Source organism: Plecotus auritus (genome assembly GCF_963455305.1).
Source record: "Plecotus auritus genome assembly, chromosome: 9".
Taxonomy (NCBI): Eukaryota; Metazoa; Chordata; class Mammalia; order Chiroptera; family Vespertilionidae; genus Plecotus; species Plecotus auritus.
The window spans coordinates 151,403,524-151,417,559 of NC_137783.1; the positions used below are offsets into that span (position 1 = coordinate 151,403,524).

The 14,036-nt window shown below is 58.6% G+C and overlaps 2 protein-coding genes across 5 annotated transcripts; one reads left to right on the forward strand and one right to left on the reverse strand.

Moving 5' to 3' along the window:
- Window positions 1–705: 705 nt before the first annotated feature.
- On the reverse strand, window positions 706–5,246 carry GPR137 (G protein-coupled receptor 137). 4 transcript variants are annotated; one of them, XM_080641908.1, is made up of 8 exons: window positions 4,735–5,246; window positions 3,262–3,660; window positions 3,128–3,177; window positions 2,186–2,411; window positions 1,921–2,070; window positions 1,690–1,818; window positions 1,469–1,587; window positions 706–1,153 (listed from the first exon to the last, which is right to left on the reverse strand). In XM_080641908.1, exons 2-8 carry the CDS (start codon window positions 3,616–3,618, stop codon window positions 994–996), a joined length of 1,191 nt encoding a protein of 396 aa, XP_080498034.1. In that variant the 5' UTR covers window positions 3,619–3,660; window positions 4,735–5,246; the 3' UTR covers window positions 706–993. The 4 variants fall into 4 exon arrangements, with proteins under 4 accessions (XP_080498034.1, XP_080498033.1, XP_080498031.1 ...); XM_080641907.1 differs by having other exon boundaries at window positions 706–1,047; window positions 4,735–4,858; XM_080641905.1 differs by lacking the exon at window positions 4,735–5,246 and having other exon boundaries at window positions 706–1,047; window positions 3,262–4,336.
- Window positions 5,247–5,322: 76 nt separating this feature from the next.
- BAD (BCL2 associated agonist of cell death) lies at window positions 5,323–14,020 on the forward strand. The gene is made up of 4 exons (XM_080641910.1): window positions 5,323–5,429; window positions 5,697–5,891; window positions 12,542–12,735; window positions 13,560–14,020. Exons 2-4 carry the CDS (start codon window positions 5,705–5,707, stop codon window positions 13,683–13,685), a joined length of 507 nt encoding a protein of 168 aa, XP_080498036.1. The 5' UTR covers window positions 5,323–5,429; window positions 5,697–5,704; the 3' UTR covers window positions 13,686–14,020.
- Window positions 14,021–14,036: the final 16 nt, after the last annotated feature.

Genomic DNA, 14,036 nt, shown 5'->3' on the forward strand with positions numbered 1-14,036 from the left:
ACTTTCTGTTCAAAGAAAAGTGATGGTGCCCTCTCCAGGGGCCCAGGACAGTCCCAAGTACAGGGCTTCAAGACAGGCTAGTGCTAGGCCCCAGGACTGGGAAGAGCTGGGTCAGGTCTGGTGCAGGAGACAGACCTTCCCATCAGCACCTCCCAGCCGGGGACAAGCCTGCAGGGCGATGGTGCAGAGGGCATGGCTGTGCTATTAGCGGTGGCCAAGAAGGGGGCCCAGGACTACCAGGTAGACTGTGGGGGGGGGGGACCCAGGCTACCAGCCAAATCCACATCTGGCAGGGAAATGGGGGCCAACTCTTCCCCCACAGGCCCTGGACTAGCCCCTGACCTGAAGGCCAGGTTGGATGGGATGATAGGGGAGCAGGGTCTCCAGAAATCCCATCCACTCGGGGATGAGAGGCATAATAACCACATAATCACAGCGCCACGGGACCCAGCAGGGGACACGGTTCCCTGACCCAGAGAGGGGAGGCTTCTAAAAACAAGTGACATTTGAAGCAGGTCTTAAGGAAGGAGTAGAAATTATTCAAGTAGAGAGGGGACTGGAGTAAGAGCACGGCTCCTGGTCTCCCTTCTCCGCAGCCTGGGGGAGGTAAGCAGCCCCTGCCCGTCCAGCAGCCCCCTTCAAGGGCCAGTGTCTGACCAGCCTTCAGCCAAGCAGACAAGGTTTGAGGAGCACAGACAGCTGACAGTCCTGGGGCACAGACACTGTTTATTGAGTGGCAGACACAGGAGAGGTAGCTGGCTCCAGCAGAGAAGCGGAGGCGCAGGTCATGCCAGGGTGCTGTGCGCATCTGGCAGGCAGGGCCATGTCCCCATCAGCACAGACTCACTACAACAGAAGTAGCCAAGGAGCTGGCCAGGGGAGGAGGTGGCCACAGCCCCTGGGATCCTGGGCAAGAAGCAGCAGATGAACTTGGCACAGGGGCCTGGGTAGGAGGGACTGGGGTCTGAGTGTTCTGGGGACAGGTGGAGGGGATCACGTCTGTGGAGTGGAGTAGAGACTGTGGTGGTGGCTGCCTGGGTCCAGCACCTGGGAGAAGAGCAGAGGAGTGGTCCGAGTCTGGCTGCCCCCGGACCAGCCTGGCTCCCGCCCGATGGCGCCGTACCAGCTGCCAGAGCCCAGGCTGCCTGACATGCTGCAGACAGAGAAACAGGGTCAGTTACAGGCGGTGACCGGGGCCACATGCACAGGAGTTGGGGGAGGGAGAGAGGCTTAGAACGGAGCCCAGGAACCCAGACATTCCAGGACCCAGGGCTTGAGCACTGCACACCGTAGCCAACTGCACCCTCGGGGTAAGAGGGGGAAACCAGAGGGGCCCCCACCAAGTACAGACGGAAACAGAGGCCAAGGCAGGGGCTGGGGCTAGATGCCAAGACCTGGCTCTGGGTCCCCATGGCTCCCTGGAGCAGGCCAGGAGCTCAGGGGGCCCGAGGTGGGCGGAGGCTCCTACCTGGTGCTCTCGCCCCGGCTGTGCTCCCAGGAGCAGCTCTCATCCTCGCAGTGCCCGGCCCGATCGAAGAAGTAGGAACGGGAGCCAAAGACCTGCCCGTTGAGGATGCGGCTGGTGCTCTGGGGGGAGGAAGCCGCCATTGATGCTCTCTCCCAGCCCCCACTGGCTTCCCACAGCCACCCCGGCCCGGCCCAGTGCCACCCCCCTACGCCGGCCCTCACCAGGTCCTGTGGAGGCCGGTGCACCCGGAAGAAGCCCACCAGCAGGGTAGTGGGCAGCAGCTCCCACACAAAGAGGATGAGGCCAAACACTAGGTAGCCTTTGTTCCCCAGGTCATTCACCAGGTCCGCCTGTGGGAAAGCCAGGGCTCAGCCAACCTGCCAGTGGGGCACCTGGACAGGGCCCAGGAGCCACGGCTACTAAGGAGGCAGCAGACATGCCAAAATGCCCACCTGATCAGAGACATTGTACCAGTCATAATCGAAGGCATCCAGCCGGCTCCGGGGAGCCAAGGCCAGGGCCGCCAGGTTGTAGCAGGCCCGACTGGCATAGAGCAGGACCATGGCACCGCCCATCGCAGCTGCCTGGCACACACTGGTCCCCTGAAACAGATGACAACAGGGGACCCTCAGAGAGGGGAGGTCCAGCTTCCCCTCCGCCCAAAGAATGATGCCCAAAGACCCCAAAAGACACCAGGCATCAGGGTTGTGACCCTACCTTGGCCTCCAGGTAGATGCTGGTGGAGGGTGCCCGCCGGGCAACAAGGCAGAGGCAGGCGGCAAGAGAGAGTGCGCAGATAACAAACAGGGAGTCGCTCACCAGGACACGCACCAGCAGGAGGGCCCAGGGCTGTGCCCGGCGCCGGCGGGACAGCACAGCACACAGCACATTCACCAGCAGAAAGAGCAGCGAGGCCCCCACGAAGGCCCCTCGGACAGCCAGCCTGCAGCCCACAGCACAGTCAGCCCCAGACTCCTGCCCCTCGCGCTCACCTACCACCCAACCTCCCCCAGGAGACCTCGGCGTCCATCAGAACCTCAGGCCATCCAGTCTGCACCTTGCTCCCCCAGCTTTACAGACGGGGAAACTGAGGCCCACGGAGGTCAGAAGGTGACTGACAGCTGTATACAGTGGAAGGAGCCCTGGACTGGGTGTCAGAAATCTGGGCTTAAGCCCTGGCTCTGCTTCCAGCCACATCTATGACCTTGAACATGTGGCTTTATCTTGCTGGGCCTCAGTTTCCTCATCTCTCAAGTAGATAGTAACAGTCTGCCAGGTAAGTTGTACAAATTAAAGATGTCTGTGAAAGCGCTTATTAAATTGCAAGATGTTGGACCCAGGACAGGAGCATCACCACCCACGGTCACCCAGAAGTGGTTTGGTTTTGGAGCTTCCGAGGGCTGGCGCCTCCAGCTCTTCCTCTGTCATGGACGACACTGGTCCCGTCTCCCAGCTGCTTCTATTACTGTTGCCCTTCACACATGCCACACCTCTGCCGGGCCTTCTGTGCCAGGCGCTTCACTTTCCCCAGCTTTCACAAGCATCCCCTGAGTTGTCCTCACCTCAGCCCTGCCATGGGGGAAGGGACAGACACCAGGCTGCTCCTGGCCCGGGGCTAAGCCCACCATGGCCTGAGCCCGCCGTGGCCTGAGTACTTACAAGCCTCGGCTCATCTCTGGCCGACGTTTCGCCTTGGCTTTGAACACCACCTGGGAGCAGAGATGCCCGTTATTCCTTTGGGGCCTCCAGGCTGGCCACTCCACAGCCCATCCCCACCCAGTTACCACGGTTACCTGGGCAAAGTAGAGGTTCATAAGCGTCAGTGTGAAGAACTGCAGGCAGACAGGGCAGCAGTAGAGAAGCCAAAAGGGCAGGGGCCCCAGGCGGTTGGCTCGGGGGGTATCTCGGAAGTAGAAGGAGAAGAGGGTGGTACGCAAGGCAGCCCAGAGCAGACAGAGTGCCAGGAACACCGTCTGGTAGCTGAGACGCTTGTGCCCGTACAGGAGCACCAGCCAGAGCTGGGCATAAACGGAGAAGAAGAGCAGGGCGTACAGAGTGGTGTAGGCCGCCGTCAGCCCCAGGGTCACGGCCGGTGGCAGCGCAGGCACCAGACCAGCAGCAGGCACCAGGCCAGACAGGTTACTCTCCATGTCAGGGAGGGAGGCCTGAATCCTGAGGCAGAGATGGAGGGCCTGGCAGGGGGCCAGGGAAATACAAATAAATACGCAGGGGTGGGAGTTGCAGGGTGCAGAAACAGAGCGGGGGAGTTTGGGAGGAAAGAAGTTGTGGCTGGCCAGGCCCTTCCCTGAACCAGAGGGGCACTGGCTTTGTAGCAGCCCTTGCTGCGGGCACTCGCAGCCTGGGGCCTGGGCGGGGGCCCTGCACTCAGGAGCGGGGAAGGACAGTCTCTCCTCTCCAGGGCTGAGGGTGGGGGTGGGGAGTGTCGCCTCCGTGGGCCAGTCCCAGAGCCAGGAGCTTGGGGGTGCAGAGGCTGAAGGAGAAGGGTCCTTGGCCTTCGCCGCTCCAGTCGTCCTGGCAGGAGGGGGAGAGCCGCCGATGCCTGCTGGCTCTGGGCAGCGGCTGCGGCGTGAGGCGCTCAACACCCGGCTCTCCCCCTCCTCAAACTGCGGGCTCTCTCCCCTCCACTGATCCGGACGGGGTGGGGGTGGGGGCTCTGCCTTCAGGCCTCGGGATTCCGGACGCTGGCCCCAACCCACCCCCCTGCGTCCACTCTCCAGCCGCGGGAGGCGGGGGGAGGCCGGCGCCTGGCTCTCAGTCCACCTCTGGGGGAGCCAGCTCCGGCCGCTGGGACCCGGGCTCCGGCTCCCCGGCTCCTGCGGCTCCGCCCCCTCCTGCGCCTGCGCGGGCGCCGTTCGCTACGCAAACTGCGCGGGGTCTAACCGCGGCTCCGCAACCCCGCGCCGCGCCCGGCGCGTAGTCGTTCGAGAATGGGCGCGAGATACGCCGCCGGCGGGTGCCAGGGGTTACGAGAGGCGGCAGGCGGCCGAGGTGCTGGGGCGGCACCGCATTCGGCAGGCGCCGGGTGGGCCATGCCCGGAGCCGCCAGTTCCCACGCTTCTCTCCCCCATTCCCAAACCGAGATTGCGCCGCCGGGCCGAGGGCGGCAACGACTTCCCCTCGCCCGGCCTCTGAAGAAAACTTCCGCCCACAGCCAAGATGGCCCTCGGGCCCCGCCCTCTGGGACTGAGCCTACAGAACCCCGCCGCCCCCGAGGGGGCGCCTTGCCGGGCGCGGTTCCCGCTCACCTGGTCCGCCGCCTGTCAGGCGCAAAGTCCCCCCGAGCCGCACGGCCACCCTTACAGCGGCCCTTATCCCTTCCACTGCGCCGAGACAGTCATCCTGCCATGGGGAGGCGCCCCGCTTATCTCGAGGCTCCCCAGATGGCGCGGGGAGGGTGCCCTGATGCGTGCGGTGCGAGGTTTCCACAGTGGGGAGGAGGGACGCAGTCACCAATGCAGACAGAGTCGTGACAACAGCAACAAGGCGTCCTGCGGCTGAACTTGGATTAGGGCTTTGCTAAGTGCTTTCACCGCAGTGTTCGGCACTCGGTTTACAAGGTTCACTGGCCCCTGAGGGAGGTGTCATTATCCCCATTTTTCAGGGGCGGAAACTAAGGCCCCGAGGGGCTGAAGGACTTGTCAACAGAAGCCAGACCCCAGAGAACCCCTCATCTGCTCCCACACACGCCCCAGCTACAAGGAAGTCGGGAGAAGAGCCTTGGGAGACCAGGAAGGGAGGAAGGCGGTGGGCGGAGAGCAGGGCCGGGCCCCGGGGGCGGGGCCTTCCGTGGCTCCACCTCCGGGCCAGCCCTGGTGACATTTCGATAACCGATTGGGTCTGGTCGGTGACAGTTCCCGTTGCTCAGGCAACTAGAGCCGGGCTCCCTCAGGGCTAGAGCGAGGCGCAGGCTCGGGTCAGGGGCCTCGAGATCGGGCTTGGGGTGAGTCTTGCGTGCCGTCTTCACGGCCGGCCGAGTCAGCCAGCCTGGGTAGGGGCCACAGCACCAAGGTTCCGGAAGGAGATTTAGGTTCTGGGTGGACGGGCTGAGCTTGCCCGGCCAGACTCAGAGGACAGACTGGGGCCTGGGAGGCAGGGCGGACCTGGGGTTCTAAGGTGGAAGAGGGAACAGGGGCGCCAGCTCCCCCGCCCCCGCCTGCGACCGTTTTCCCAGGCTGTGCCATAACTACCTACCTTCTCTCCCCTACAGCCCAGAGCATGTTCCAGATCCCAGAGTTTGAGCCGAGTGAGCAGGAAGACTCCAGCCCTGCAGATAGGGGCCTGGGCCCCAGCCCCAGAGGGGACCAGCCCCCAGGCCTCAACAAGCACTGGAGTACGGTCCCAGGTCTCCTGGGGGAAGCTGATCACCAGCAGGGCCAGCCGGCCAGCAGCAGCCACCATGGAGGTAGGCACCCCCCACCCAACCACTTGCCTGTCCACTTTGCCCCACCAGCTCCCTGCACCTGAGCCTCATCCACACTCACCCGGTGGCTTTGAGTAAGTCCCTAACCTCTCCGGACCTCAGCTTTCCTCTTCGGTAAAACAGAGCAATTAATCACCACCATTGTAGGGCTGCTGGGATGATTAGCAGAATATATAGAAGCAGTAAATTACCGTGCTGGTGCTTAGGACATGCTCAAAGAATGTGACTGTTAGGGTAGGACCACAACAAATCACTGAGAGTCAGGCCGTGAACCAGAAAGGGGAAGTGACTTGCCTAAGGTCACACTTGTTTGCTGGCTCCTTGGGGTAAAGCAGGGCTTAAGCCTCCCAGTCTGTTCTTCCTCACCTTGTGGCTCACACCCACACCAGGGCTATCTTTGCTGGTTGCCAGAGGCTAGTAACCACTAGAAGCAGACAGCCCTCCAAGGCACCTAGTCTGGGTGGGGGGCGGGGGGTGGGGGGAGGGAGAGGAGAAGCATAGCCGAATGGAAGGATGGGCACTGGAGGGCAGTGACCATTTCTGTCTCCACTTCCCAGGGCCTGGCACAGGCCTTGGCACCTCAGAAAAACCACAGAGATCTTTTGAAAACAAAAGCTATCCCCTCCTCCCCCCGCCCTGCCCCCAGCCCTGGCTGCTGTAGCCCAGATGATTGGAGTGTTGTCTGGTGCATTAAAAGGGGAGGGGGGGGGTGGCTAGCCAGTTTGGCTCACTGGATAAAGTCAGCCTGCAGACTGAAGGGTCCCGGGTTCGATTCCAGCCAAGGGCACATGTTGGGGTTGCCAGCTCAATCCCCAGAAGGGGGCATGCAGGCGGCAGTCAATCCAGGATTCTCTCTCATCATTGATGTTTCTATCTCTCTCTCCCTCTCCCTCTCTGAAATCAATAAAATATATATTTTTAAAAAATAATAAAAGGTGGCGGGGTTCGATCCCCAGTGGTCTAGGGCACATGCTGTCCAATCGATGTTTCTCACATTGGTATTTCTCTCTTTCTTTCTCCCTCCCTTCTTCTCTCTAAAAAGTCAATATAAAAAACTTTAAAAAAGAGAAACAGAAAAAAAGAAAAACAGGTCCCTTGCCTGCTGAAGCCTAAAGGACCCCCTCCCCATTTCCAGGAGCAGAAGGCTCCTCTCAGCCCATGAGCACACACTGGCAAACACACTTTAACTTCCAGATCTTTGCACTTGCTGTATTTCTGCTCCCAACAGCTTCCCACTCACACCTGGCTGTTCCTCCTCTGTATTAGGTATTTAATCTGTGCCCTGTGCTGTCCCAGCTGCCAGGGGCACACCAGTGAACAGATGAGATAAAAGTCCCTGCCCTTGTGGTACTTACATTCTAGTCTGTGGGGGAGACAGGCCATAAACAAGCAAGTAAATGACAGAGTCTTTCCCTTCTCCAGATCAGGAGTACTGGGGGCCAGGGGAGTGATCTGAACTGAGGTGGCCAGGGTCTGCCTTGGTGAGAAGCACCGTTTGAGCAAAGACTGGGAGGGATGAGGCTTGAGCCCTGGGGCTATGCGTGGAGAGATCTGGAAGGGGTGGGTTTGGCAAAGGCTCTGAGGCCAGTGTGGCCTGAGGGGATGGAGTGAGGGGAGGGAGTTGGAGAGGGGGGAGTTACAGGAGGGGTAGGGGAGCTGGGCAGAGCCTTGAAGGCAGTGTAAGGGCTTTGACTTTTCCTTTGGGTGAGGACAGGCGAGGGCTTTGAGTAGAGCCAAGTGATGGGATTCGGGCATCAAGGGCGTCACCAGGGCCTGTGCAGGAGGTGGTGGTGAGCCTGTGGGCGGCTTGGGACTGAGTTATTGATGGTGACCAGGGGCTGGCAAACCATAGGCACAGGCTAAATCCCTCTTTGTACAGAGCATGAGCTAAGAATGGTTTTTATGTTTTTAAATAGTTTAGGTTCTGGCCAGGGGAAGGAGAGTGAGGGGAGGGGTGGAGAAGGAAGTCAAGGAAAGGAAAGGCGGGGAGGTGGGAAGGACCTCGTCTGTTCTATGAATGGCGTGGCAAAGTGGCAGGGAGCTGGAGTAACCTCCTGCACAAACTAGGGGTGTGACCTGGGGCTGGGGGTGCCTGAGGCACGGAGAGGAGGGCCGGAGAGGAGGGCCGGCACATCCTGAGAAACTAGATTTAGGGAGGAGAGCATGAGGATGGTCTGAAGCAGCAACAGGAGCCAAGGGGATGCCGCGAGGAGGGCTGTGGGGAGAAAACAGACACCATTACACAGGCTTTCTGAAACTTTTAAAAATGTATGTTACTGATTTCAGAGAGAGGGAGAGATAGAAACATCAATGATAAGAGAACCCTGGATTGGCTGCCTCCTGCATGCCTCCTACTGGGGATCGAGCCTGCAACCTGGGCGTGCCCTGATCAGGTGTCAAACCATGACCTCCTGGTTCATAGGTTGATGCTCAACCACTGAGCTACACGGCGGATTGCTTAAACCTTTTCAATGTCTCAAAATCAAGTGATTTTTCCATAAAAGACCCCTTAGTGCCAGGGACCTACCAGAGCCACTGCCTTCCTCGAGATGAGCAGGGTCCCTTCATTCTTCATACTCCCTGTCTCCTGGCCGCCGCTGGACTGTAAGTGTCCCCGGGGCATGGACTGCAGCCACCTCGTGTGCTGGGCCAGCCCAGCCCGCAGCCCGGTGCCTGGGAGGGCTGGTACCTGGTGAGCTGTGGGTGATGGACGGTGGAGAGGGAAGGAAGGACACCCAGTGGGAGAAGAAGCTCAGCACTGGGCACCAGGGCCAGACTGGAGGGTTGAAACATGTCCCTACCCTTTATTAGCAGGTGGAGCTGGAACAGGTCAGTTAACTTACGCTGCCTCAGTTTCCTTATCTGTTAAATGGGAATAGAACCAGTCCCACCTCACTGGGTTGTAATGAGGATCTGATGAGTTGGTACAGGAAAGGTGTTTTGACACAGTGCCTGGCACAGAGGAGGGTATGCTGTTCTTACTATTACTGCCATCATTGTTATTGCTGCTCTGAGCAGGCTCTGAGCAGCCCTGGGGGTTGCCATTCATTAAGCAGAGAGGAAGACGTGAATAACCAGTACCCCTCTGGTGGCAAACAAGCGAAGTATTCCAAAGAGTGAACTTTATCTCATAAGCAATAGGGAGCCATTGAAGGTTTCAGACAGGGGACGGACATAGCTGGGTTTAGAGCAGGGGCTGGCAAACCATAGTCACAGGCTAGATCCCTCTTTTTGTGCAGACCATGAGCTAAGAATGGCTTTTTTATTTTTAAATAGTTGACAACAGGTCCAAGAACATTTCATAGCATGAAAGTGATCTGGAATTTGTTTCCGTGTCCCTACGTGACACCTTAGTGCAACACAGCAATGCAATCGTTTAGCGTGCTCTTTCCAGCTGAGCACAAAGCTGAGCAGTTGGGACAGACTCTGACGTTACTCTGACGTTCCAGAGACATTTGCCAGCTCCTGCTTCCTGATTTTGTCAGTTCTGAGCAAGATGGGGGTATATGTTCTTTGCAGGCCAGTAAGGGGCTTTGGTCCCCAAATGGCTTTAGGGTACACAGGGAGTCCGGGCCTGAGCCTGCAGGTGCTAGAAGCTACATGGGGTGCGTGCTGCTCTGCCTGCTGGGGCAGGCAGTGGGAGAGCACCTGCAAACTGGGCCCTGCTGATGGCAAAGCTTCCCTGCCTCACGCTGTCTGCAGGCTACTGTTTCATTAAGTCTGCAAGGATGCTCACCGAAGCCTGACCAGGGATGTGTTCAGTCCCTCCCGCTTACCTGGAAGCCCAACGGGGGTAAAGAACTTCTAGATGAGCAGGGTCCCTTCATTCTTCATACTCCCTGCCTCCTGGCCCCCACTGGACTGTAAGTGTGGGGTATCTCCAGCCATAGACTCCTCCCACTGCCCCACTCCAGCCCCAGGCTTACTCTGGGAGGGTGGTATGAGTGGGCAGGTCTAGGCACCCACCCATGCTCCCACCCAGAGAAGCCATGCCCCCTCCCTCTTCCTTACCTTCCGAAGTGGGGTCCCCTCTGCCCCGCCCAGCAGTGTGTAGGGGTGATTGCTGATTGAGGGTGGGATGGTTCAGATGGCAGTGTTCCCTCCCCACAGGTTCACAAAAATCTCCTGGGTTTTTCCCCAGTAAATAGAAGGACACTTGCCCTAACCGGTTTGGCTCAGTGGATAGAGCGTTGGCTTGCGAACTCAAGGGTCCCAGGTTCGATTCCGGTCAAGGGCATGTACCTGGGTTGTGGGCACATCCCCAGTAGGGGGTGTGCAGGAGGCAACTGATTGATGTTTCTCTCTCATCGATGTTTCTAGCTCGCTCTCCCTCTTCCTTCCTCTCTGTAAAAAATCAATAAAATATATATATTTTTAAAAAAGGACACTTAAAATTCCAGTTGACACGAATGTGTGTCATTTGGACAGTGGCTAGTTTGGCACTGCTAAATCCACTGCTTTGGTGAAAGCCCTCCACCCCACAGGTAGCCTCCAGCTAAGGCTGACGGAAGCAGAAAGCCCAGGGTGCCTTCTCCAACCGCGGCCCCCAAGGGGGCGCCTGAGCCATGAGAATGAGGGACACAGGCAGACTCAGGTTTAGATTTCTGCTCTGCTACCTACTGGCTAAGTGACCTGGGCAGATTACTCTCTCTGCCGTAGTTTTCTCCACTGCCAAATGGGGACAGCGAGTAACTTCCCGGCGAGGGTGTGAGGAGGACATAATGAATGAATGCAAGTGAAGCACTTCCAAGGGACACACCAAGTGTCCTGCTTGTGATTCCTGAGGAGGAGGCAGTGCCCAGACTGGGTCCATCTGCAATCACTCCCCTTCCTTCTCCGGGCCCTGCGTCTGTCAAGTGTGGTGCTGTTGGGGTTCTTAGCGCGGATAAAGGAGAATAATAGCTGACATTTCCTGAGCACTTACGTGGCCAACTTGTGTGACTTCAGACCAGTTCCTAATCTCTGGGTGCCTCAGTCTTCATTCGTAAAATAGGGAGAACTGGCATCCACCTCATTGGGAAGGTAGGAGGCTTCAGGCGATGAGAGTAGGAAATAAGGTTGAGGTGGGTCCTACCTAGCTAATGCCCCTCCCTCACTGCCCATCCCACAGAACTGGAAAGTGACCTGCAGATGGACCTGACCCTGTCAGGGGTCTTCCTATTCCCAGCGCCTCTGGTCCCTATACCCACCCCACTCCTGATTTAGCTGTCTGTTCCCCACTGCCACCTCCATCCTCAAAGGCTTTATGGGGGTCTCTACCTGACCGTGGGCCTGGGCTTTGGTGAAGCTCTGAATAGCCAGACGCTCTGACCACACCCTCTTGGCCTAAGCCTTTCTGGATTCAGCCCTCTGTTCCCTTCTTGGCTTTCTCAGCCATGTTCCTGGAGCTGGGACCCTTGGAGGCCCTGCAGCTGGCCGGCAGGGCTCTGCTGAAGGTCTTCTGGAGGGAGAATAAGACACTGTTGTCCCCTGGCTTCAAAACCTGACCTAAATCTTGCTTCCTTCAAGATGCCTTCCCCGACAGCCGGCCCTGCCATGTATGCTGAGCACGCTCTGGGCCCCTGTTCCAGACCCACCTTCCACTCTATTACTTAGGTCTGGGTGTTTGCTCCTGGGAGTAGTTCTAGGTCTTTGTTGATCTGGATATGGGGGCGGGGTTGGCAGAAGTGGGGGGATGGCACACAGTACACAAGTCAAACTCCCACCGCAGTAGAATAATGACCCGCCATGCACCTTCAGTTCACAAGGCACTTTCAGGCTCTATTTTGTGGCCTTTCCACAGTCCCTGGCAGTAAGGGCGGGGTTCATTCCTACATGGAGGTGAAGACACAGGTTCAGAGTGAAGGGTGGGTGGATATCCAGGAAAGAGGTGAAGCTCAAAGGGTAATCATTGGACTTTGGATTCCAACAAACCTCTAGGCACGTCCAGCCTCAGAGCTTCACCCTGGGCACGCCTTAACCTGTTAGCCTTCCATCTGTAGAACACAGGCTGAGTTAGTACTCACTCCCCACATGGTTAAGGGGATAATGAGGTAATGCCCAGTAGCACATAATAAGTGCTCCATAAATATTACCTAAAAAAGTCAACACACTGGTCAGGACATTTTTTCCAACGCAGATGCTGTGGGAGGGACAAACATTGCGCTGCTCCTGGTTCTCCAGGGTCTCCTGCAGGCTGTAGGCCACAGAAGTGAAACAATGAGCACCAGCAGGGTGGCTTGCAGAGCTGGAGTTCAGCCGGGCCAGGAACCTCCTCATCCAGGGGACTGACTGGTCTGCTCTGCTGCAGGATGGAGATGATTAAAGAGCTAACAACCCATAGGCCTTGCACTAATAACTACAACTTACTATTTACTATGCCCTTATTTTGTGCCAGGCACAGCGGAAGGTCCTTTTATACACTGAGGCCGTACCCATTATTGGGGCTCAGTTACGATTTGTGGGATTAATGAGAAGTTAATTCAAATCTTCACAAAAGCTCCAGGAGCTTCCCTCGATTTACATGCGGGAGCTGGAGCTCCGAAAGGTACAAGCTGATGTGCACACAAGTACATCAGCGGCCTCAGGAGCAAACGCTGGGGCGCGGAGGAGCTGCGATTCACGCCATCCCGCACTGTCGACCCTCTCTGCAGGCGCTGGGTCTGTGGAGCCGCGGAGTCGCCATAGCTCGTACCCCACGGGGGCCGATGAAGATGACGACACCGAGGAGGGGGAGCCCAGCCCCTTCCGCGGCCGTTCGCGTTCAGCGCCCCCAAACCTCTGGGCAGCACAGCGCTACGGCCGCGAGCTCCGGAGGATGAGCGACGAGTTCCAGGGCTCCTTTAAGGTGAGCGCTGCGCGGCGAAGGGGAGGACCAGTGCCGGTGCATGCCGGGACCTGGACTCCCGGGCCCCCTCCCCTCGGGCTCCCGGGTCATGCCGGGACTTGCAGTCTCGGGACTTTTCGAGTCCCAGAGCATGCCGGGATCTGTAGTCCAGATCCCGCTCCAGAAGGCCGAGATCTGAGGCCTCAAATCCGTGAAACGCAAAGCCCGTGGGCATCTGTGTTCCCAGGCGACCCCTTCCAGGTGTCCGGGTTCTTTGCCTTAAACTTTGGACTTTCCTTTTTAAGTAAAGCAAGCAAGAATGTACTATCACAGCAAAAACATACTTAGGAAGCAACAGGAGAGCCCACGCTGGGCTGCTTTACCTCACCGGGGAGTCAGAGAAAAGGGGGCCTTAGAGACAGGTTCAGGGGGTTAGCCCCGGAGCTGCCGCTGCCCATTGCTCCCCTGGTTGCAAGTCCCGTGGGGGTCCTTAAGAGTTTAGGGAATACGTGCCTGTGGGGGAATGGCACAGGCGTGCTCCGTGGAGGGAGAGCACCCCTCGGACCCCTTCTTTAATTCTTGGACTGCGGTCCCATCTTCCGGCTCTCGCGCCAACACACAGGGTCCTACGGTCCTCTCTCCCCGCCCCCAACACGGAGCGTCTGGATCTAAACCGCCCGACCCTAAGGGCCCAAACAAGTGATCTCGGAGCCGGTTAGGAAAGTGGTCAGGAGACCCCTTCGGTACAGGGCATGCTGGGAGCCGTGGTCTTTATCTTAAGAGATGGGATTCCGGAATGGCGGACCCTGCTAACTCATATAACCCTTCCATCTTCCCACCCGAAGGGACTCCCTCGGCCGAAGAGCGCAGGCACAGCAACGCAGATGCGGCAAAACTCCAGCTGGACGCGCTTTTTCCAGTCCTGGTGGGGTCGGAACTCGGGGAGAGGAGGCTCCGCCCCCTCCCAATGACCTTCTTTCCCACGCGGAAGCGCCCCTGCGCGCCGCCCGGCGGCCATCTTGGGTGTGGGCGGACGTCGTCTCCGCGGGACTCTGCAGAGGATCCGTTCTCTCCGCGTCGGAAGGAGGAGTCCTGACCCAGAGCCGGTTCCCTTCCGGTGTGTGCGGGGACTCCCGAGGCTTCCATCTCAGCGGAAGTTTTGAAGTTTTTCCGCCCTTAGCCGCTGGAAGTGGGTTGCCCCGGCGCCCGCGCCAAGTTGCTGGCCGGGATCACCAGGACCCTTTCCTCGCGGTGACCCCGCGGTGCCGCTCGCCACGGAATGCACTAATAAAGCCCACACCTATGCCGCCGCGCTTCCTCTC

Excerpts from the sequence above, each read along its gene's own strand:
- BAD (XM_080641910.1), top strand. The coding sequence starts at position 5,705 with ATGTTCCAGATCCCAGAGTTTGAGCCGAGTGAGCAGGAAGACTCCAGC. Across the intron at positions 5,892-12,541 it reads CAGCAGCAGCCACCATGGAG|GCGCTGGGTCTGTGGAGCCG; the intron begins GTAGGCACCCCC and ends CCCTCTCTGCAG. Across the intron at positions 12,736-13,559 it reads AGTTCCAGGGCTCCTTTAAG|GGACTCCCTCGGCCGAAGAG; the intron begins GTGAGCGCTGCG and ends TCCCACCCGAAG.
- GPR137 (XM_080641907.1), bottom strand. The coding sequence starts at position 3,618 with ATGGAGAGTAACCTGTCTGGCCTGGTGCCTGCTGCTGGTCTGGTGCCT. Across the intron at positions 2,412-3,127 it reads CCAGAGATGAGCCGAGGCTT|GCTGGCTGTCCGAGGGGCCT; the intron begins GTAAGTACTCAG and ends TGTGGGCTGCAG. Across the intron at positions 1,588-1,689 it reads ACCGGCCTCCACAGGACCTG|AGCACCAGCCGCATCCTCAA; the intron begins GTGAGGGCCGGC and ends TCCTCCCCCCAG.